A 22,807-nucleotide genomic window follows, 5' to 3' on the forward strand; every position below is an offset into this window, starting at 1 on the left:
TAGTTTATATCCCAACATCACTAGACCTAGTCGGATCACACCCAAAGGAGCGACAGTAATTGATAATATATTCACAAATGATATAGATAATAATATTTTTAGTGGATTATTGATAAATGATATCAGTGGCCTCTTGCCAGTATTTATAGTTTATCACTGTCATCACAAACCAGCTAGCTGTGAAAATAAATCAATATATAGAAGGGTCAGGACTGAAGACTGTATGACGGCTTTACAAGAAGACCTGATGGTTTATGATTGGGGATCAATATATAAAGAAAACTATACAGATAAAGCATAGATTGAATTTCTAAGAATATTTAAATTGTTATATGATAAAAACTGTCCAATAAAACAATATGATAGAAATAAGGAATATACATATAAGCTGTGGATAACTAAGGGACTACACAATTCTCTGTAAAAAGAAAAATACTTTATACAGAGAATTTATAAAATAAAGCACAAGATAAATATAAGGCATATAAAAATAGGTTAATTAATATTATGAGAAGCTGCAAGAAGGAATATTATAGTAAAATATTAGAAGATAACAAAGACAATATGAAAAGTACATGGAAGATATTAAATGGCTTAATTAGAAATGGGTTAATTGCCCTCAATATTTTATTGAAAATGATAAGATTATTAATAAAAAGGAAGATGTAGTTGATAAGTTTAATTGATTTTTGTAAATGTTGGACCTACTTTAACAAAAAATATCTGTGATACCGGCTCATCTGCAAACATAAAGGTTAACCTTATAGAAAGGAATATTAGTTCAATGTTTCTCAAAACAGTAGAAGAAAAGAAAATTATAGAAATTGTCAATAAATACAAAAACAAAACATCCACTGATTGTGATGGTGTAGATATGAAGATTGTAAAATGGGTGATTGAGGGGATTTCAAAACCATTAGCTCGCATCTTTAACTTGTCATTCCAAACTGCACAATTTCCAAATAAAATGAAAATAGCAAAAGTCACACCGTTGTACAAATCTGGTGATAAACACAACTTCACAAATTGGACTAAACTGAGTCAGGAATTATTTAGTTAACAGATGGGAGAGTACCAGTCTGAATGTGTGAATATTGAGTGTGGTGTCCACCAGGGGTCACTATTGGGTCCAAAATTATTTATTCTATATATTAATGATATATGTAAGGTATCTGCGTTATTGAAATTTGTGTTGTTTGCTGTCAATACTAACATTTTGGCTTCTGGTGAGAATTTACAGCAACTTTTGGATCTGATCACTCTAGAAATCAGTAAAATAAAGAAGTGGTTTGACACAAACATGATCTTTAAATCTAGAGAAGATGTAATTTATGGTATTTGGTAACTGTAAAACCAATGGGCAAGTTCTGGTACAGATAGACGTGTCAATATAGAAAGAGTCTATGAAACTAAATTCCTGGGCGTGATAACTGATGACAGAATTTGCTGGAAATCTCACATAAAATATGTCCAAAGCAAATTGTCTAAAAGCATTTCTATTTTGGCGAAGGTAAAACACATCTTCAACTGGAAGTCACTTCTTATTGTTTATTGTTCAGTGATCTTACCCTACTTAAATTACTGTGCCGAGAATTGGGGAAACACATATAAAAGCTCAAAAAAGAGCCATGAGAATTGTTCATAATGTCGGACTTCGTGATCATACCAACCCACTATTCCTACAGTCTAAAATGTTAAAAGTCTCTGACCTTGTGGAAAATAAACCCTCAATAATCATGTACAAAGCAAGAAATAATCTGCTACCAGGAGGAATTCAGAAATTGTTCTCAGAAAGAGAGGGGGGTTCCAACTTAAATCTAAAGCCTCATAACATTCGTACGACTAAGAAAAGTTTTTGTATATCTGTCGGTGGAGTAAAACTGTGGGACAGATTGAGTCAGGAATTAAAACAATGTTCAAACATAAAACAGTTTAAAAAGAAATATAAAGACATTATTTTTACAAGGTACAGGATTGAAGAGGGGACAGTCTAATTCCAGTGTATTATGAGTAATCGGCACTGGTATCATATTAAATTGATTGTCTATTGGTGCTATTATATAATTATTGTCTAAAACTTTTGCGTATGGCACAAATAGTTAAAGTATATGGCATGTATTAATGAACTGATAATGAGTATGGATATGTGAAGATGGAGATTGTGGGTATAGGGAACAGGGTAGGACTAGATAAGTGTGTACTTCTTCCTACTCCATTTCAAACATGTAATGCACAAGAATATACATTAGTGCTGTGCTTACTGTTTGTTCTGATCGTCAACATATGTCATTACTGCTGTTTTTTAAATTTGAATGTTTGAAATAAATGAAATTTAAAAATGTTTTTAAAAATGTGACAACATTCTCCCTGCTGCTTCAGTCAATGTTCTGTTCTTCCTTTCTGCTGCACCATGTTGCTGAGGTGCATGAGGTGCAGTCCTCTCATGGTGGACACCTTGAGATTTCAGGTATTCTTGAAACTCTTTGGATGAGTATTCCCCACCATTATCAGTTCTCAGTTCCTCCACATTCATTTGAGAACGTATTCTCAAGAACTTCACTTGTTTCATGAAGGACATATACCTTGCAGCATCTGGAGTAGACATCAACAAAAGTGACCAAACCCTTCGCTCCACCTATGGATTCAGTCTGCATGGGGCCCCAGACCTAAGGATGAACCAGCTGTATTTCTCCCACTGGTTTGTGTGGTTTTCTGTGTGGAATTTCCACGTTACCCAGTTCTCTGGTCCGCTCAGCTTGTCAATAAACAGTTTATCTTCCGTTGTGAATCCACAACAGCTGCTTTTCAGCGACGCTCTGGGCCCATAACCTGTTGGGACACACTGTCTTTATTGGAAAAGCTTCTCCAGCAGATGGCAGCACTTAAATTCCAAACACTGGGAAATGACAACACAACATAGTCCCTGTCCCTGCTTTGGTTCTCCAGATAGTATTTGGTATTCCAGCAGTGTCCAGTAGATTTAAAGGCAGCACAGCGTCAGGAAGCGTCATATTCTACTTTTTCATCGATTGTATCGCTGCTCATATCAATTATGTAGTCGGCCATGGAAACCAAACTGTTCTTATTAACTTCATTTTCCAACACTCGTATGACCTGGTTTCATCAAACTTCAGGGGAACTTTATAACCAGCTGCCATTTGGAAACATCTGGTCCTGCAGCTGGAGGAACTAGGACTCAAGGGAAGGAAACAAGGACATATTGAAGACTGATGGACAAAATGAAGCAGGCAGAACAACCGACTTTGGGAATTAGCAAGAATTTAATGAAGATCAGAAATGACGAGCAGAATTTAATCAAATATCAATAAATGCACATCATGACATCTGTCATCTGAAAACCAGGTCAGAGCCAATCGATCAATCGATACATCTGCAGCTGATCAATATCATAAGTGGGTATCTACAATCAGCCAGCAGATAATAAGCAGCTCATCAATAGTCAATAGTGAGGAATCAGTCATCAATCAATCAATTAGTAATCAATCAAGAAATGATTATTAGTTATTTGCACTGATCCTCTTGAGGCTTTGCTGTGTCCGGATTCTGGAGAAACCGGGTCTGACCTCTAAACTGGGCCTGAGTAGCTTTTCTTCGCCAAAGCCAGATCTCAGTCCACTTTGATTTGAATGTTCCAACTTATTTCTCCAGATTTGACTGATGAGAACAACAAAGTATAAAAATGGTTTTAGCTGAGGAACCAAATCATTGTGACCATTTACAGACACCCACAGGGGCCTTCAGAGACCTTACTGAGTCCAGGTCTCTGTGGGTCACAGCTGGTTTGGCATCACCTACAAGTTACTAACAATATATTCAGGCAGGTGGTCATAATGTTTAGGACCATCAGTCAAAGCCAAACCAACTTTATTAACAAAAGCTTTAACAAACAGCAAATACTGAGCAAAGTGTTTAACATCAGGATAATTAAAAACAAGAAGACAAATTAAAAAGTACATGAAACAATAAAAGCAACAGAACATTTAAAAGAAATGAAATAAAATCGACGTCTCACACTGGGTTAAAAACCAAAGTAAAAAGGTGGTTTCAAGCCGAGATTTAAAAATGGACAGTGAAGAGTCCTGTCTAATCTGCAAAGGTAGCGGGTTCCATGGTTTCGAGTCCACAACCGCAAAAGCCCTATCCCCTCTGAGCCTCTTCCGTGTCCCTGGCATGTCCAGGAGCAGCTGGTCAGCTGACCTGAGAGACCAGGATGGGGAGTAGGTGAGCAGGATCTCAGTGAGGTAGGGCAGGACAAGACCACTTAGAGATTTAAGAACTAATAAAAGGATTTTAAATGGACAGGCAGCCAGTGCAGTGAAGCTAAAACAGGAAGCATGTGCTCTCTCTTTCTTGTTCCGGTTAAAAGATGTGCAGCAGCATTTTGTACCAGCTGGAGACGAGACAGGGATGAGTGGGAGACACCGATGTAAAGTGAGTTACAGTAATCCAGCCGAGTTGTAATAAAGGTGTGGATTACTGTCTCAAAGTCTGGTTTGGACTGGAAGGGTTTAGCCTTGGACAATTGTCTCTGCCTGTCCAATTTAAGATCACTGTCCACTTTATAGCCCAGGTTTGTGACAATGGGTTTAGACAGTGTCAAAGGGCCCAGGTCAACAGGGGAGGATCCACTGGACCAAACACAATGACCTCTGTCTTGTTTGAAGTTAGGAGCCATCCATGCTCTTACTTCCTCCAAACACTCAGAATTAATGGGGCAGGCATTCTTCTGCTTCACCAGGAAATATATCTGAACGTCATCGGCAAAGCAATGGAAGACACATTTATGCTTTCTAAGAATGGAGCCAAGGGGAAGCTGATACAGTGAAAACAGCAGAGCCCCAAGAACTGAGCCCTGCTGGACTCCACATGAAATAGGGACAGAGGAGGACTGGAAATGTTCAAGGCTGACACAAAAATCCAAAATACAAGAAACAGCATAAAACATGAAATAGATAAATGTCCAGAGGATAAGATGCTTATCAACCAAAGATCAGCTCATTACACAAAATATCATAAATGTGTATCTATAATCACCAGCAGATAATAAGCATGTGATCAGTTGTTAATAGTGAAGAATCAGTCATCAAACAAGACAAATGTACTAAATGTAAAATTAAATGGAGAATAAAATGCAAAGAGAATCAAATGTATTAAAAATGTCATAAATGCTGGATGAGTTTTTCTGTGTCATGTTGAGATAAAAAGGGAAACACTCTGCTGACATTTCTAAGATGATAAAAAGCTGTTTGACTGCTTTTCTTTCTATGAGACCAAACTTCAATCAGTCTAGAATAACACCCAGACTGGAGACCCCTGTTTTACTGCTGGACTCAGATTTCTCATTTTACTACTTATCATTTCTCTCTTTAGTTCAGGGCCCAGAAGGAAAATTTCACTTTGGTCTTTGTTTAACTTTAACTCATTGTTTGACTCAGAGCCCTGATCCCCTGTGGTCCTAAATCTAGTCCCCTCTAGTCCTAAACCCAGCCCCATCTCATCAATAATCTGGTCTGATCTAAGTTTCTAGCCCCTCCTAGTTTTAATCTCAGCCTCAAAAGGGTCAAAGGTTAAAATCATCATCTTTACATTACAATCAGAACAACATGAACAGGATTTGTAGCAACAACAGTTGTGGTGAGCAACTAAAGGTTAGTCCCAGATTTCTGCTTTAGACTCAGGTCCAGGTATAGGTGGTCCAGCTTTATGAAGACCATCACTTCCAGCTACAGAGAGAAGCAGAGGTCAGAAACCAGAGGTCACAGAGACTCACTTCATCAGCAACAGTCGTCTTCACATCAACTCAAACACATGATCACAACAAGCTTCTGGCTGATCTGATTGGCTGACTGTTGTCTCTCTCTCTGTCTTTCTGTCCAATCCTGAAGCCTGTCCCTGTTCTCCTCTCACAGCTTCACTGAGAAGGTTGGAGCTTTACAGGAAATCCTGGATCTTTGCTTTGATACTGACTGGGTTAAGTCCAATCCTGCTGAAAGCACCATGGACTGACTCCAGCCCTCTACTGACCTCAGAGTCTGCAGGCTACAGTCTGGACTCTGGACAAGAACCCACAGCTGCTGCACATCTCGATACTGCAGGTCGTTTCCTCTCAGGTCCAGTTCTCTCAGATGGGAGGGGTTGGACTTCAGAGCTGAGACCAGATAACCACAGCTGGTCTCTGACAACCTGCAGTTCTCCAACCTGAATAAAGAAGCAAAGATGTGACGTTAGAAACCAAAGTTCCTCTTGAAAGTGTTGAATGTTTCAGAATGTGTTCAGAGCTGAAGAAGGTTTAGAAAGTAGAAGTTTAGAAAGTGGAAACTCCAAACAGCTGAAGCCAACAGGATGCAGGTTCAAAGCAGTCCCATCCAAAAAGGGACAAAGAGCTGTCATTAATATGAATGCCAACATGCTGCTGCTTCATCTCAGCACACAACCTAAACATGGGGTCTGACCTCAGAGTCTCCAGTCTACAGTCTGGACTCTGCAGTCCACCACACAGCTGCTGCACTCCTGGATCCTGCAGGTTGTTGTCACTCAGGTCCAGTTTTCTCAGATGGGAGGGGTTGGACTTCAGAGCTGAGACCAGATAACCACAGCTGGTCTCTGACAACCTGCAGCTCTCCAACCTGAATAAAGAAGCAAAGACTAACTTCCTCTTTTCTTATTGAACAAACATGAACAATGAATAGAACAACACAATATTATAAATACAACACAAGTGTCAATAGAAACTGGTTCATCCAGGCTGTTATGATGAAATTAGCTGAGGTGTGAATTGATGTCACATTAACATGAAGAAGAAAGTGCAGAAAGATGAAAAATCTCAGACTTTAATTCAAAGTCGTTGTGAGAAACAGGAATTTCCATGTGATGTTTTCAATTTGATTCATATGGAGTTAAACTTTCCAACATCTGGTCATGTTGGGTGGGATTGGTTCATTTGACACAGTGGTGCTCGGCCTTTTAGCCTTGCTAGTCTTGGCCCATGAGGCAGCAACAGTAGCAAGGCAGGTTTTGACGCCACGCAGCATCTTCTTTCTTTAAAGCCAAAATATTTCCACACAACTGACACACTGTTCCTCTTTGGCACTAAAGTTTCCATAGAGTCGGGTTCTGTGGAGCCCGAGGCCACTGGACAACAGATCAAGGTCCAATAGCAACATGGATCAAGGTAATGCTTTTTCTGTCAACTGATCTACTATTTCTTACATGTTGGGACCAGAGGGTCCTCACAGGACTTTGTCCATTTCAACTGACTGAATGAGGGATTATTAGGCTGCACTAACTGGGACTCCCAACAGGTGAGTCCAAGGTGAACCACCTGCTCCAAATCCAATGGCAACATCTAAAAAGGGGCCAATAATCTAGTCCAGGACCCGTTTGGATTTCTGTGTGGAAGAAGCTGTCTGGAAGTTGAGGTTCAGCTTGTGCTTAGGGTTCACCAAGTAGTGCTTCTGGTTTGGCTTTGTCTCCAGGAAATCAATGGAAGTCAATGGAATGTCCTCTGAAGTGATGGAAACACACCTGTCTGTGTGTGTTCTCAACCATCAATATCAATGATCAAAGAAATATTTCTACTGCATCAAAGAAACTGGATCCATTTCCAACAAATATTAGTCCAGAGGATTTTCTGCTGACACATGTGACTCTTTAGACACAATGAGACCAACTTTCTGTGAGACTCAGTCATTTGGGACTAAAGACTGAATTTAGCCTCAGAAAAATCCAAAGACAGGAAAAGAAAATCAACTTCAATAGAAGTTATGTCTGTGCAAACACTGAGTTCAAACAATAATTCAACACTAAAGATCTACAATAGGAACAAACAGTCAGTGAACTGACCTCAGAGTCTCCAGTCTACAGTCTGGACTCTGCAGTACACGACACAGCTGCTGCACTCCTGGATCCTGCAGGTTGTTCCCACTCAGGTCCAGTTCTCTCAGATGGGAGGGGTTGGACTTCAGAGCTGAGACCAGATAACCACAGCTGGTCTCTGACAAACTGCAGTCCTTCAACCTGAGTAAAGAAGCAAAGATGTGACGTTAGAAACCAAAGTTCCTCTTGAAAGTGTTGAATGTTTCAGAATGTGTTCAGAGCTGAAGAAGGTTTAGAAAGTAGAAGTTTAGAAAGTGGAAACTCCAAACAGCTGAAGCCAACAGGATGTAGGTTCAAAGCAGTCCCATCCAAAAAGGGACAAAGAGCTGCCATTAATATGAATGCCAACATGCTGCTGCTTCAATAAAGACGGAGTGACTTCAGCTCTGAAACTCTGCCAGCTCCACCTGTGGCTCCATCTATACAAACTCATGTTGTGCAGCCACATTTCTCTGAGAGGGAAAACAGCCTTTCCCATGAAGATCCTCAGTGTGGATCAGTCTAATATCAGCCTCATGTCTGCAGTTTAGTGTCAGCACAACTTTCACATCACATTCATCTCAGCACACAACCTAAACATGGGGTCTGACCTCAGAGTCTCCAGTCTACAGTCTGGACTCTGCAGTCCACCACACAGCTGCTGCACTCCTCGATCCTGCAGGTCCCGGTTGTAGCCCACGTACAGGTGTCTCAGATGGGAGGGGTTGGACTTCAGAGCTGAGACCAGATAACCACAGCTGGTCTCTGACAACCTGCAGTTCTCCAACCTGAATAAAGAAGCAAAGAAGGAGATCCAATGTGACACTGATGTTGATGACAATGAGGATGGTGATGATGATGATGACAATTCTTCTTCTTTTCATTAGAATAATGAGATGAGATCAACTTGATTAATCCCTGAAGGGAAATGTAGAATGATAATAATGAGAAGAATAATATGAGAACAGTCAGAATAATAGTAATAATAGTCTGACTATATCATGATATTATTGTCAGCACATGGGAAGAGAAGCTGCTTTCCAGCCAACAGCAGAATCAATCTAGTTGATGGCTCATACTGTCACTGTGCAGCTTTAAAGTTTCCTGCTTAAAGTTTGTTGACCCAGTTCCAAAGTGCAGCAAAACAATGCATTGAATTGTTCCTCCTTATTCTATCTGAGCCAAGGAAGCTCCCCCAGGCTCTCCTGTCTCCTGTCTCTTCCCTCTCTGCATCTTCTTCTCTGGCTTTATTGGCTGCAGCCTCAGCACAGCACAGAGGTAAAGCAGCAGCAGCAGCAGCAGCAGCTCAGACACTAAACACAGCTCAACCACCTGGACACATGATTTCATCTGTGTGTCTCTGTGCTCCACATGTGCTTTCATTTCTATGGGATCAACTTTATAGAGACACTGTGGATTTGTTCTTCACAATGAGATTTGGATCAGGGAACAAACTGGGTGGACAGTGTCAGGACCAAAAGCTGCTGGCTTCAGTTCAGGAACAAAAACTACTCAAAGCTTCTTCACACAGCATCAGGATTTGAGGCCTTGGCAATGACAACAGGCTGACAACTGCTTTCTAATGGCCCAGTCCCAATGCACAGACCAGATCATGTCCTTGTGTTGGGACTGATCCCCACTGTGTCATTGGCCACTAAACACAAGCTTTGGAATCCCATTCATAGATTGTTGACAACTGACTGTGTCATATGTTTTCTCTGAGTTTCATCAAGTGAGAAAAATCAGATAGAAATGCAGAGAAAATCCAACATTATCGTCAGCAAACTGATGCTTATTGTGTGGTTTTTGGGACAAAGCAAGACCCAATGTCCACTACAGGGACGTGTTCTTCCCCAAAAAGAAAGAGGACTTTGTTTCTCACGGCCCAAAGTCTTCACTTCTATTCCAAAATGGAAATATTCCAACCTTTGTCCTTCTGGCTCTCAGGAGGATCAGGTCAGATATTAGTCTGGTCCAATGTTGACATATTGTTGGGATCCAAACTTGGACAAACACTGGACAGTTTCAGTTGAAACAGTTTCAGCTTTGGACTGTTTCCACAGTTTGTTTAGAAACACAAAGGATTCAGAACAACTTCCTGACAGATGACATTTTTGGGACACTCTGTTCTTCAAAGCTTCTATAGAAAGAAACACATCATTATTAATATGACTATTCAATATGAGTGAACACACATTATTGAAGACAGCTCAGTGAAATGAAGTGAAACTGAAGGAATCATTCTTAGTCTGCTGAGAATAGAAGAACAATGAAAACACTGGATGGAACAACCAACATTCACAGGAGCTTTAGTTGTGGATTCAACATCTAAGATCTACAATAGGAACAGTCAGTCAACTGACCTCAGAGTCTCCAGTCTACAGTGTGGACTCTGCAGTCCACCACACAGCTGCTGCACTCCTCGATCCTGCAGGTCGTTGTGACTCAGGTCCAGTTCTGTCAGATGGGAGGGGTTGGACTTCAGAGCTGAGGCCACGACTTCACAGTGAGTCTCTGAGAGTTCACATCTAGAAAGTCTGTGAGGACACATATATTAGAAAAGCTGTTATTATGACAGAGACAATATATTGAGTTGAATCACTTGATGTCAAACAGGGACATGTCCTGTTGTGTCTTCACATCAGTGGTTCAGCTGATCTTCTCTCAGTGGGTTGGACATGAAATAAGAATTCTTCTCACTCTCTGTCACACTGCACACGCTTCATCTTTGTTCTGCTTTCATCTTGGACAGGAAGCAGAGAAAACTCAGTTCCTTTGGAACTTCCACAACAGGCCTGTCCCTGTTTATTCCAATGTTGGACATTTGTCCACATGTGGCAGAAAAACATCAGTGTGTGAAGAGAAACAGAAGAAAAATGTGTCCCATGGAAAAACCATTGGAAAGAAAAAGAAGAACTGTGTTCATTCACTGGACAGAGAGAAAAACACAACAGGAACATCTGCAGCTTTTGGACTGACACCATTTGGAACAGCTCAAGAACATCTGGGACAAAATCCAGCTGCTGTCATTCTCACAATAAACAAGACGAACATTATGGTGATGATCACATCTGGACTTACTTAGCCTTTCTGCAGTTCCTCACAGCTGGTATCAGTGTCCGTCGTCCGTGGATTGATGTGTTGTACTTCTTCAGGTCCAACTCATCCAGAACCTCCTCTGACATCTGCAGCATGTAGGCCAGAGCTGAGCACTGGATCTCAGAGAGTCTCTTTTCTGATCTGGTCCCTGACTTCAGGAACTTTTGGATCTCCTGATGGACTGAGTGGTCGTTCAGCTCCATCAGACAGTGGAAGATGTTGATGCTTCTGTCAGGAGAGATATCATCTCTGTTCATCTTCTTCAGGTTGTTGATGGCTCTCTGGATGGTTTCTGGACTGGTCTCTGTCTGACCCAGCAGGTCTCCTAAGACTCTCTGGTTAGACTCCAGACAGAGGCCATGAAGGAAGCGAACAAACAGGTCCAGGTGGCCACTTTTACTGTCCAGGGATTTCTCCATTGCTACGAACAGGAAGTTATCTAGGGTTTGTTTTAAGAACTTATTCATGACCTGTGACTCCCTGTTTGAGTAACAGTGGACCATGTAGACTGCAGCCAGAAACTCCTGAACACTCAGATGAACAAAGCAGTAGACCGATTTCTGGAAGATCACACTCTCTCTTTTGAAGATCTCTGTACAGACTCCTGAGTACACCGAGGCCTCTGGGACATCCAGACCACACTGCTCCAGGTCTTCTTGGTAGAACATGATGTTTCCTTCCTCCAGATGTTCAAACGCCAGCCTCCCCAGCTTCAGAAGAACTTCCCTGTCAGCCTCCATCTGCTGCCGTGGACTCGTCTCATGTCCCTCATGGTACTTGTGCTTCTTCCTGTTTGTCTGAACCAGCAGGAAGTGTGAGTACAGGTCAGTCAGGGTCTTGGGCAGCTCTCCTCTCTGCTCTGTGGTCAACATGTGCTCCAGAACTGTAACAGTGATCCAGCAGAAGACTGGGATTTGACACATGATGTGTAGGCTCCTGGATGCCTTGATGTGTGAGATGATTCTGTGGGACAGCTCTTCGTCCCTGGACCTCCTCCTGAAGTACTCATCCTTCTGGGCGTCGGTGAAGCCTCGGACTTCTGTCAGCCTGTCCACACACGTAGGAGGGATCCGATTGGCCGCCGCGGGTCGGGAAGTTATCCAGACCAGAGCTGAGGGAAGCAGATTCCCCTGGATGAGGTTTGTCAGCAGCTCGCTTACCGAGGCCTCCTGTGTGACATCAGACACCACCTTGCTGTTGTTGAAATCCAGTGAAAGTCTGCTTTCATCCAGGCCGTCAAAGATGAACAGAACTTTACAGACAGCCAGCTGCTCTGCTGTGACCTTCTGTAATGTTGGATGGAAAACATGGAGCAGCCTGAGAAGACTGATCTGCTCATCTTTGATCAGGTTCATCTCCCTGAACGAAAGCAGGACCAGCAGACTGACGTCTTGGTTTTCTGAGCCCTCTGCCCAGTCCAGACTGAACCTCTGCACTGAGAAGGTTTTTCCAACACCAGCGACGCCGTTGGTCAGAACCACTCTGATGGGTCTCTGCTGGTCAGGGGAGGCTTTAAAGATCTCGTGGCACTTGATTGGAGTGTCATGGAGGGTCTCCATCTTGGAAGTGGTCTCCAGCTGCCTGACCTCATGTTGGGTATTAACCTCTTCACTCAGTCCCTCTGTGATGTAGAGCTCAGTGTAGATCCTGTTGAGGAGGGTTCCACTTCCTGTTGGATCAGGTCCTTCAGTCACACGTTCACATCTGGTCCTCAGACTGGTCTTATGTTGATCTAAAACCTCCTGCAGACCAGAGTCCACTGGAAGACAAGAAAAAGGGTCCAATCAAACAGACATTTGTGTGACACAGAATCTCGACTGTGAAGGACCAACTCAAATGTAGAACAATCAGTGGGTCCTACTGGTTCTGGATCTTTCTCCACACTGGGGACAGGGACAGTCTCCTGGTGAACCAGACTGGTCCCTGTATGAGGTGATGCACCGTCTGCAGAACCGGTGTCCACAGCTGGTAGAGACTGGATCCTTCAGAACGTCCTGACACAAAGCACAGCTGGACAGCCGCTGCTCCTCAGAGACCTGAGTCCTGGTCCTGTCCCTGTGGACATGAAGCAAACTGGGATTAGTTGAGGTGGAGACATGTTGAGTGAGGAAACTTTCTTATTGTTGGACTGGACAGAAGCTGGAAACTCCCAGCTGTCTCCCAGCTGGCTTTAAATCAGTTTTCCTCCACAGCTGAACTGGCTGATAATGAAGTTTGGAATCTGATCAACATTCAACACTGAGTTTGTCAGTTTGCAAAGGTTTGCAGCTCAACATCAGCAATATGTTTCAACAAATGTCCAGGTGAGTGTGTAACGTATAGGTCTGATGAGGAAGGCCACTGGCTGACAGCAGTGTTGAAAGTGGAGGGTTTGTTTTTCATAATCACAAATGTCTATGGCTACAACAACAATAAAGCCCCAAACCAGACATGAATAGAAAGGTCTCAAAGGTCATCTCTGATTTGAGCAGATCTTAGTGGGTGGGGACTGGAACATGGCTCCAGATTATCTGGTGGATAGGTGGCCCCCCAAATTAGGCAAATCCAAGGCAAACGAAATTATTGAATACTTTATGACAGACAATAATCTAAGGGATGTGTGGAGAAGTCGAAATGTGGGTATTAAGAAATATTCTTGGTTCAAACCTAACGGAGAAAGTAAATCTAGAACTGACTACTGGTTAGGGACTAATAGCATCTTGAACATTGTCTCAGATACCAAAATACATAATGCACCTTATCGGATCATTCCTTCATAGACTTGGCTCTAGAGTCCACAGAGGAGACAAACAGGAAAAATAAAAGTCATTGGAAATTTAATGATAATTCAATTAGTCAGACTTAAACAGTGAAGACAGAGAGAGACTTATGAAAATACTACAGGGTAAGTTAGACCAGTTATACCTAAATCGTGCTCGTGGGGGGTTTGTTAGATCTCACACTAAATAGATCGAAGCAGGGGGAAAAAACTCCTCATACTTTTGTAATTTGGAAAAGAGCAGACAACAAAGAAAAGCAATTACTAGTTTGATGATTAATGGGAATGAATGAGGTTTCATCCTTCTGTTCTAAATTATACTCTTCTAACTGTTCTAATGCTGAGGAGGATGGGTTCTTTGATAGAGAGGTTCTTGTATTGAAAGTTCATTCAAGGAATTATGTGAACAAGATTTTCAAATTGAGGAACTGGATGGGGTTATCTCAAAAATGGCTCTTAGTAAATCTCCAGGGACAGATGGCCCCACAACCAGTTTCTACCAATTCTTTTGGAAAGACCTAAGAAACCTGGTCTTCAATGCTATAAAAGAAGGTGTCGACCAGAAAGAGTTAATGACGAGTATGAAACAAGGACTCATTACTTTGATCCCTAAAGTTGGCAGGGACAGAAGAAGTTAGATAACTTACGCCCTATAACACTGCTAAACACAGATTCTAAAGTTCTCTCTGGGACCATAGCAATGAGATTAAACAAAGGGTTGGCTTCTGTAATTAGTGAGACACAATCTGGTTTTCTGAAGGGTCGGTCAGTCCATAATAATATTAGGTCGGTACTAGACTTAGTAGATTATAATCATATGTTTAAACTTAATGGGTTCATTTTATTTGTAGACTTCTATAAAGCATTCGGTTCAGTAGAGCACTCTTTATGTTGAAAACTTTACAAAGGTCTGGACTTGGTGAGAAATGTATTAAGTCCATAGGAATGCTGTATGGGGGAACCAACAGCTCAGCAGCCTTAGGTCAGGGCACCTGTTCAGGATTTGACATTAAAAGAGGGACACGTCAGGGTTGTGGTAGCTCCCCTTTGTTATTTATGATGGTGGCTGAGATGTTGTCTGTTCTGATCAAATCTAGCAGCATTGAAGGCTGAAACATGAGTGGAAGACAAATAAGAATCGGTCAGCTTGATGATACAACCGTGTTCCTGAAGGATGTGGAGCAGGTTCCTTTAGTAATACAATCTATTGAATTTTAATAAGCATAAAGACAGAAGTCAGATATCTGGGGGTTAATATCACCAAAAATAAACTGACACCTGAGACTAAAACTATAGGTGACAATATTGAGAACTGCAAAGTGATTTAAACAGGTGGCTACAGAGACATGACCATATTTGGTAGAACTTTATTATCCAACATGGACAGTTTGTCCAGACTTATTTACCCTGCGTTTACTTTACCGATATCGACAAAGATGATCAAAAGAATTAACAGTGTCAACTTTAATTTCATCTGGAGAAATAAGTGTCATCATATTAGACAGGATGATGTGGTTAAGACTTATGAAGATGAGGTATGAAGGTTTTGGATTCATGGGTGGAATAGATTTTCTTCTACAGTGGTAAGGGAAGACATATTATATTCTAATGTTACTCCCAGCTTGAGAAAGCTCTGCACTGAAGGAGCAGAGTTTTGTAATGAGACGTGCACTAACAGATTTCTTCATAGCTGTTTATTCCATATTATATGTCCAAATGTGTCAAGAGAAGAGATGTTGTTAAAGATTTTGATCCTGTGAAATTAAGAAAATAAGGAAAAATTCCATCTTTTCCTCTTTCCCCCAAGATTAAAGAGATTCACTTTAAAGTTTAAATGAAATATATCCAACCAATGAAATTTAATTTGGAGGTGAATCAATGTTCCTTCTGTGGAACTGAAGATCTCAATCATCTGTTCTTTCATTGTGAGTTTGTATCTTCCTTTAGGAGAGATGTACAGAGCTGGATTCAGGGGAGAAGATTTAAGCCTCTGAATTTGGTGAAATTTGGAATTTATCTGGAAGATAAAAAGGTGATTTCGTTATAAACAATCTTTTATTGCTGCATAAATTTGTTCTTCATAAATGCAGATATCTGAAACTGAAACCCTGTTTTAACCACTGGAGGAATGAGGAGAACCTTTGGTACAGTTCTCTGGAACATGTTGAAAACAACAAAGCTGTTGAAATGTGTGGACGGCTGAAGGAGTTTGATTTGATTTAACCTCTTTGTGTTTGTCCTTCATATTTTGTTAGTTTGTTATTTGTTTGTTTTACATTTGTGTCAGCTGTGCTAGGACTGCTTTATGGATGCTGAGCTTGGATCTTAAGTTGATTGATGCCTGTTGTGTTGTGCAACTTTTTGACACTTCCTGTGTGTGTGATGAAAATATATTGGTCATTCACATTCAGGAAGATCAACATTTTTACAGTTTGGCACAGGTGTGTGTGTGTGTGTAGGAAATGGGGGGGGGGGGTCTACTGGGAGCAGGTGATGAATCTGGTTCAATTGTGTCTCCACAAATAATGAGCATCTCCAGCTTTTTTTAAAGTCTGCAGGCAGAGTCCAACAGAGCGACTGAATAAATAGGCCACAGAATCAACATGCTAGATAAGATCAGATATTAGAATTGAACAATAGCTCAGCTCATCAATAAAATAATATCTACTCTCAGTCGTGTTGTTAGACTTGAAAGCAGAACTTTGCCTGCATCGTTGGAGGAGGGGGAGGAATCTGATGTGGCACATGGAGACACAGAAAGTATTTCCATGGTAGCAGATGCAGGTGCTGCACAGACAAAGTAAATCCTTAGCCCTGCACAATAAACAATGAATGACACTGTGTTAATGCTGATACAACAAAGCTCTAGAGGGGAATCTAGAAACAGGTTGGACTGTGATAACAGGCTGATTCAAACTGGGCTTCCTTCAACATCAACTGATCATTGATCAATTCAGAATCAATACTACTGAGACCATCTATGTTCACTGACAGAAGGGCCAGATGGTGGAGTCTGTTCCGGCCCAGACCGTGTTAGGCTTTATGAGTTTAATAATCAGTCAGAAAAGCGGCCGACAAACAGAGACACCAAACCTAAACCCTGATCAGAGAGCAGAGCATAAAGCACAGCTCTGTTTCTTTAATGGGCTGTTCCTCATTGGTGCCACAATCTTACGCATTAACATTAACGCTGCACATGTGTTTGCATCCAAAAAGCAGCTGTGTTCATTGGGACTGGTTGGCTCAGTGAACTACTGTGCTGCACAGTATTGAGCTGGGTCTCATATTCCATCCTTTGTGGACCTGCTTTGGCTGCGTAGAGTCAAAGTGATGCAGAGACATTTAATAATACTAAGAACTGACCACGTTAGCTCTGCAGCTGGAGCTGACGCTCTAGACTGGATGTTCACGTCCTTTCTCACTCGCTGTGAACTGCAGTGAAAAAACCAACCAGTCAACAGAGGTGTGCAGGGGGAGGGACCGTTACCACGGAGATGGTTTTCCACCTGGAAGCTGTGAATTCCTTCTGACGACTGCATTTAAATGCAGATGAAGAGCTTCGGTCTGTTGTTTCTGTCGGGGACTACACTAACTACTGACACGGCCTCTTAGAAACTCCAACCACAAATATGTTGATTGGTGTCAGTCGGCCTGAAATGTTTCCAGGAAACAGGTTTTTTCGGACTAAATATCTGATCCTCCAGCACAAAAGTCCATTTTCTGCCCACAGCCTAAATTTGATATATTCTATATATATTTAAAGTTGGATATCTCCTCTCAACCATAGAGTGCAGCTCAAAGGGAAGCCAACGGGTCTCCTGCACCACAGCACTGCATTGTTTTGGTTTGTTTAATGAATCACAGGAAAGGACACCTGATGTTAGTGGATCAGGATTTTGTCTTCCAGACCACAGACAGTTAATGTGCTGGATATAAAGGTCCATACATGTTGAGTAGTGAACTGTGTCCACTCCACATGTCCATGGACTGACAGAGACATTTGGACCATTGACTCATCTTCAGCTCAGTTGATACTAGAAACTGTCTCTTACCCTGAGTCTGGGGGTCCAGGTTCAGGACTGAAGGCTGGAGGATGAACTATTGACCGGTCACTCTTCATGGACAGACAGCTGGATCCTGCAGACCCTGGTCTCTTTCTGGGGTACCCCCCTCTGCAAACACAAACAGTTAATGTGCTGGATGTAAATGTCCATACATGTTGAGTAGTGAACTGTGTCCACTCCACATGTCCATGGACTGACAGAGACATTTGGACCATGGACTCATCTTCAGCTCAGTTTACACTAGAAACTGTCTCTTACCCTGAGTCTGGGGGTCCAGGTTCAGGACTGAAGGCTGGAGGATGAACTATTGACCGGTCACTCTTCATGGACAGACAGCTGAATCCTAGAGACCCTGGTCTGTCCTCCTCTTCCCCCCAACAAAGACTCATCTTCTGTGGTCTGAGAGGGAAACCAGGGACCCTGGAGACCAGAGGAACAAACCCGGTCAGCTGTCCCCCTGTAACGGCAGCAGCTTCTTATTGATTGGACATTAGTTTGATGGAACCATCCCAGAGACACAGTGTGACTGTGACGTCAGGAAACACAAGTCTAAACCAGACTCAATCCCAACATTCATCAATGACATGGATCAATATGTGCAGGTGTCATATTAACACTCACCCTGCTTCCCACTTCCTGTTTCCTCCTTCTTCTTCTCTGTGGACTTTAAAATGGAGTCTGACTTCACACTTTGCTCTTCTTCACATGTGGCAGTGAGTGGACGCTCTGCAACACAAACAGGAAGTCAACAACATCACAGGAAGTTCTCACAGTCTCTCCCAGTGGAAATGGTCCCTCCAGAGGCCTGGTGGTCTCAGTGTTGAACATGTCTCTGGACTATCATAGGACTATCCCAGTCCTCATTAAAGTAATTGTCCAATAAGTGTCAGTGAATCTGGAGCAGACTTTTATTTTGAAATGTCCCTCCCTGCTGTGTGTCTGTCAGCAGCTCCCTGAACAATTTTCAGCAGCTGCTCTCAGTTGATCTTAAACATGATCCTACAGGAACATCAGTGTTTCCTTCAGAACATATGAAAGACTTTGGTCTGAAAAGTCTCCTGTGTCATCAGGACATATTTGGTTGGAAATTCACTGAGTCCTGATGATTTGAATCGTGGCCAGATCTCCTCTCAGCTCTGTCAGGTGGAAAATGTCTGAGCTCAGAGTTTCAGCCTGACCAAGTGTTGTTGTTTGTTTCAGCCACTAGATGGAGCCAGAACATCTGGAGCTGCAGCTGGAGGGACTTCAACTCAGGAAAACTACAGATCACAGCAGAAACATCAGTCGATCCACTGATGGCAAATGAAACTGTTCCATCATATTTCAGTCCAAAGAAGAAACAACAGCTGTGGTTCTTTGTTTCCTGTCCCACTGACTGAATCTCAAGGCATTTGGTGTCGTTTTATGCTCATTGTTCATTTCTTTGTTGTTGTTTTGCATCTTTTTGCTTCACTTTTTGAAACTAACTAGAAATATGTCCCTTCAAACAGAAGAAACTGGGACTTTGGCTCAGACTCTGGCTCTGTTCTTAGAGCCCCTATACATATGCACATGTATGTGGAACCACATGTATGTGGAACATGTGTGGACCTGAATCCAGGGCCCTGATGGGGCCAGTATTTCCCTGAATACACACTGGACAATGGGTTTTATTCTGAGCTGGCTGAGATGGATCTGCAACTGTCAGCAGCTCTTTAACAAACAAGCACAATCACAATCAAACTGTGGCTGTAAAAAAGGAAGAAACAGTCGCTGACTCACTGACAAACAGTCTCAGGGTCTGAGTTCAGGACTGAAGGTCACAGGATCAGGTCTGGACCAGTCCCTCTTCACACACAGACAGCTGGATCCTGGACACTCTGGTCTCTGTCTGTGTACAGGTACTACTTATATACTTCTAGTCTGCTTTTTAGTGTATTTGCAGTACACTTTGAAGTACACAGCAAATAAACTGTGATATATACTGTTAGTTAGTACTCACATTACACTCCAATCCTTTTAGTGTCTTTGCAGACAGACCAGTCCAACCAGGACCCCAAGCCCACTACACAACAGAGGCCAGGACATGGTCCCAGCAGCTGGTACTCTGAGGGTCCAGGTACCAACAAGTGGACAACATGAATTAAATCCAACACAGCAACACACACAATGTGACTATTTACTCTAAAGTACTCCACCTAATACTACAAGACAAATACCTAAATGTTGTGTATAAGTAGGGATGGGAACTGAGACCAGGACCAGTATTGATTCTGCCTATTGGCCCGATTCTTTATTGATTCGCCAAGTTTCCGTCAGTCAAACTAAAGTCCAGGCTGCATATACTTATATTTCTCTGTGTACTTGTCAGTGTAGTCCAAGTATTCTTGGGTATATTTGTTCTGTGTATCTCTGATAAGTACATCCAAGGTAAAGGTGAAGTCTACTCCCCTGCACTAATACCACACTCGACTAAACGTCTTTTCAGTGTTTGGTTTGCAGCTGTTTCTGTCACACACCCACTGGAAACCAGAACCAGTTGACCACCAGCTCCTGCATAGTCCACTGGGTTGGGAGCTTTGCGTGGGCCGGTCTGAGTCCTCCCAGCCTGATCCTGGTCCCTTCACGGCAGCACTACTCCCACACTGAGTATTAGCCGAACATTTAGGACCAGAGAGAAGGAGCCTTTCTGAACCACACACACCTGGACAGCTGTGTAAGACACACACAGGCCACTGACCAACACCTGCTGCTGGAATTCAGGTCTTTTTAAAGGATCCTCTTCCGAACATCTGGAAAACGGCTGAAACACATATTTAAACCTGTTTCCTCAGCTGCCTGTCTCTGCCTCTGGACTTTGACCTGACTTAGATTCTGAGACCTGGTCTGTCTCTGGGCTGGACAGGGAGCTGATCTTCTCCTGGACCCGGACGCCCATTAACCACACGAGCAGCCCAGTCCAGCACTACAGGAGGTGGTAGGGTCATTTATCAAGCAGCAGAAAAACAGTGAGGTGGGCTGGTTTCATCTCCACCCACAGAGGGTGATTCGGTCCTGTACCAGGACCAGAAACAGCCTCATTAAAGTCCCCAGCTCTGTGGGGCTCCAGCCCTGCGTCCACACACATTAGAACAAGCTGCTGATGCTTTTTTATTGACACTAAACTGAAAAAAGGCAGCAAACTGCCCCACTTCCTGTGGGCAGGTTACACAGCTGCTGGGACCCTGTTCCCAGAGGCCTGATGCTTATGGGGGAGTCCAACGTGAAAAACCAGTCCACCGCAGTAACAGTGTCCTGTCACCTCAACCCTCATTCTGTTTGAATAGTGGGGGAGGAGACTAATATCAGTCCTGCACGGGGCCTTTTAGAGGGTCAGGACTGTGGCTTTTATACAGACCAGAGAACCAGAACAACATAAGAGAAACAGCAACTATAAGAGGAACTTGTTGTTTCTGACGCACTTTTCTCAGAAAGGTCCCAGAGCTGTCGTCTCCAGAAACTCTGAAACCCTCAGGAAGGTCTGGACTTCCATGGACCTAAACCTGAACACTGACACTGGTCCACTGTGAACTCAGGGAGCTGGAGCAGTTGTAGTTTCTGTTGATGCTGCTGATGGACCCTATGGTCCAACAGTTGGCTGTCAGACCCACAAACACACAGACCCCTAAAGAAAAGCATCGACAACAACAACAGCACAGACTTGGTCATATTTGGTTTTCATATCAACACTGTATCAGCAGCTACGGTTCGATCCTGACACAATCAGCTGGATAGAAAAACCTGAGTCACGTTTACCAGCTCCTTCACAATAAAAGCCTCAAAGCATTTCTGACACCCCTCAATATTTTAAAGACTTTTAAAAATAGAGGCGTCCTTTACTTTGAAGGGCTGACGTCAGGCTGCTTCGTCCCGCGTGATTCACTGAAAACCCCCGTTTCCATCAAACACACGTGGTAACAGGAGGAAACAGCCTGTTACTGCCCAAAGTCTCTGTCTGTGGTACTGACCTCTGCAAACACAAACATGGTTTTATTGATTTCACATCAATCACTGATCAATCGACTGTTTATGGAGCCCTGAATCCACAAATGCTCACAGACAGGAAGTTTCAACGTTTCTGAACCAGGCCATTCAAGTGACGCAGTAACAAAACAGAAAACAGGAAGTCCCGCCACACGGACATGAAGCCAGAGTCCAGTGGACTCAGAGCAGGCAGCACAACAACTGTCTTTAAAGCTGGGCCTCTGTTCTGGGCTCAGCTGCAGCTTTAATGTGGGTTCTTCAGCGGATCAGGACTTTGTGTCCACAGGAAGTCACGGCCTGTTGTTCCCTCCTTTAGTTTCAGCGGCTTTGTGTGGACCCAGGTTCTTCCCTCCACAGTCCACAGAGAGAAAAGTGAGTGTGAGCCTCCAACAGTCAGATCATAATAATGTTGGATTAACACTCACCTGCCTCAGCTTCACTTTTCCTCCTCCTGCTGTCTGCTCTCAACATGGAGTCTGAGCTCACCCACTGAACACTTCCTGCTGCGCCACAGGAAGTCACATGACTCTGTGGTTACAGCAGTACCACTATACACACATGAGTACACTACCCCCTCTGATCTGGGTTTAATGTTGTACTGCAGCTCTACTGGGTACTGAACTTACAGGTACTACTTATATACTTCTAGCCTGCTTTTTAGTGTATTTGCAGTACACTTTGAAGTACACAGCAAATAAACTGTGATATATATTGTTAGTTAGTACTCACATTACACTCCAATCCTTTTAGTGTATTTGCAGAAAGACCAGTCCAACCAGGACCCCAAGCCCACTACACAACAAAGGCCAGGACATGGTCCCAGCAGCTGGGACTCTGAGGGTCCAGGTACCAACAAGTGGAATCTGAACTCACGGACTCAACATTTTCTGCTGCGCCACATTTATAGGAAGTCACATGACCCTGAGTGCGTCTGCGTGTTAGCGATCACACAAACACACACACTTTAACATGACGTGTTCATGAGCTTCTCTCAGCTTGAACAGGGAGA

At 42.8% G+C, this 22,807-nt stretch overlaps 1 protein-coding gene across 1 annotated transcript; it reads right to left on the reverse strand.

The window, feature by feature from the left end:
• Positions 1-3,262: 3,262 nt before the first annotated feature.
• On the reverse strand, positions 3,263-22,600 carry LOC113121862 (NACHT, LRR and PYD domains-containing protein 12-like). The gene is made up of 13 exons (XM_026292715.1): positions 22,528-22,600; positions 22,224-22,346; positions 18,418-18,522; positions 18,055-18,253; positions 17,785-17,904; positions 12,836-13,029; positions 10,957-12,733; positions 10,239-10,412; positions 8,487-8,663; positions 7,864-8,037; positions 6,474-6,647; positions 6,046-6,219; positions 3,263-5,744 (listed from the first exon to the last, which is right to left on the reverse strand). Exons 2-13 carry the CDS (start codon positions 22,267-22,269, stop codon positions 5,735-5,737), a joined length of 3,324 nt encoding a protein of 1,107 aa, XP_026148500.1. The 5' UTR covers positions 22,270-22,346; positions 22,528-22,600; the 3' UTR covers positions 3,263-5,734.
• Between the last annotated feature and the right edge of the window lie 207 nt (positions 22,601-22,807).

This window comes from Mastacembelus armatus, chromosome 20 (assembly GCF_900324485.2).
Source record: "Mastacembelus armatus chromosome 20, fMasArm1.2, whole genome shotgun sequence".
Taxonomy (NCBI): Eukaryota; Metazoa; Chordata; class Actinopteri; order Synbranchiformes; family Mastacembelidae; genus Mastacembelus; species Mastacembelus armatus.

Bases quoted from the DNA above. Each gene is read 5' to 3' on its own strand.
- LOC113121862 (XM_026292715.1), bottom strand. From the start codon at position 22,269: ATGTTGAGAGCAGACAGCAGGAGGAGGAAAAGTGAAGCTGAGGCAG. The intron at 8,664-10,238 runs GTCAGTTGACTG...TTCTTTATTCAG, and splicing joins TGTAGACTGGAGACTCTGAG to GTTGGAGAACTGCAGGTTGT. The intron at 8,038-8,486 runs GTCAGACCCCAT...TTCTTTACTCAG, and splicing joins TGTAGACTGGAGACTCTGAG to GTTGAAGGACTGCAGTTTGT.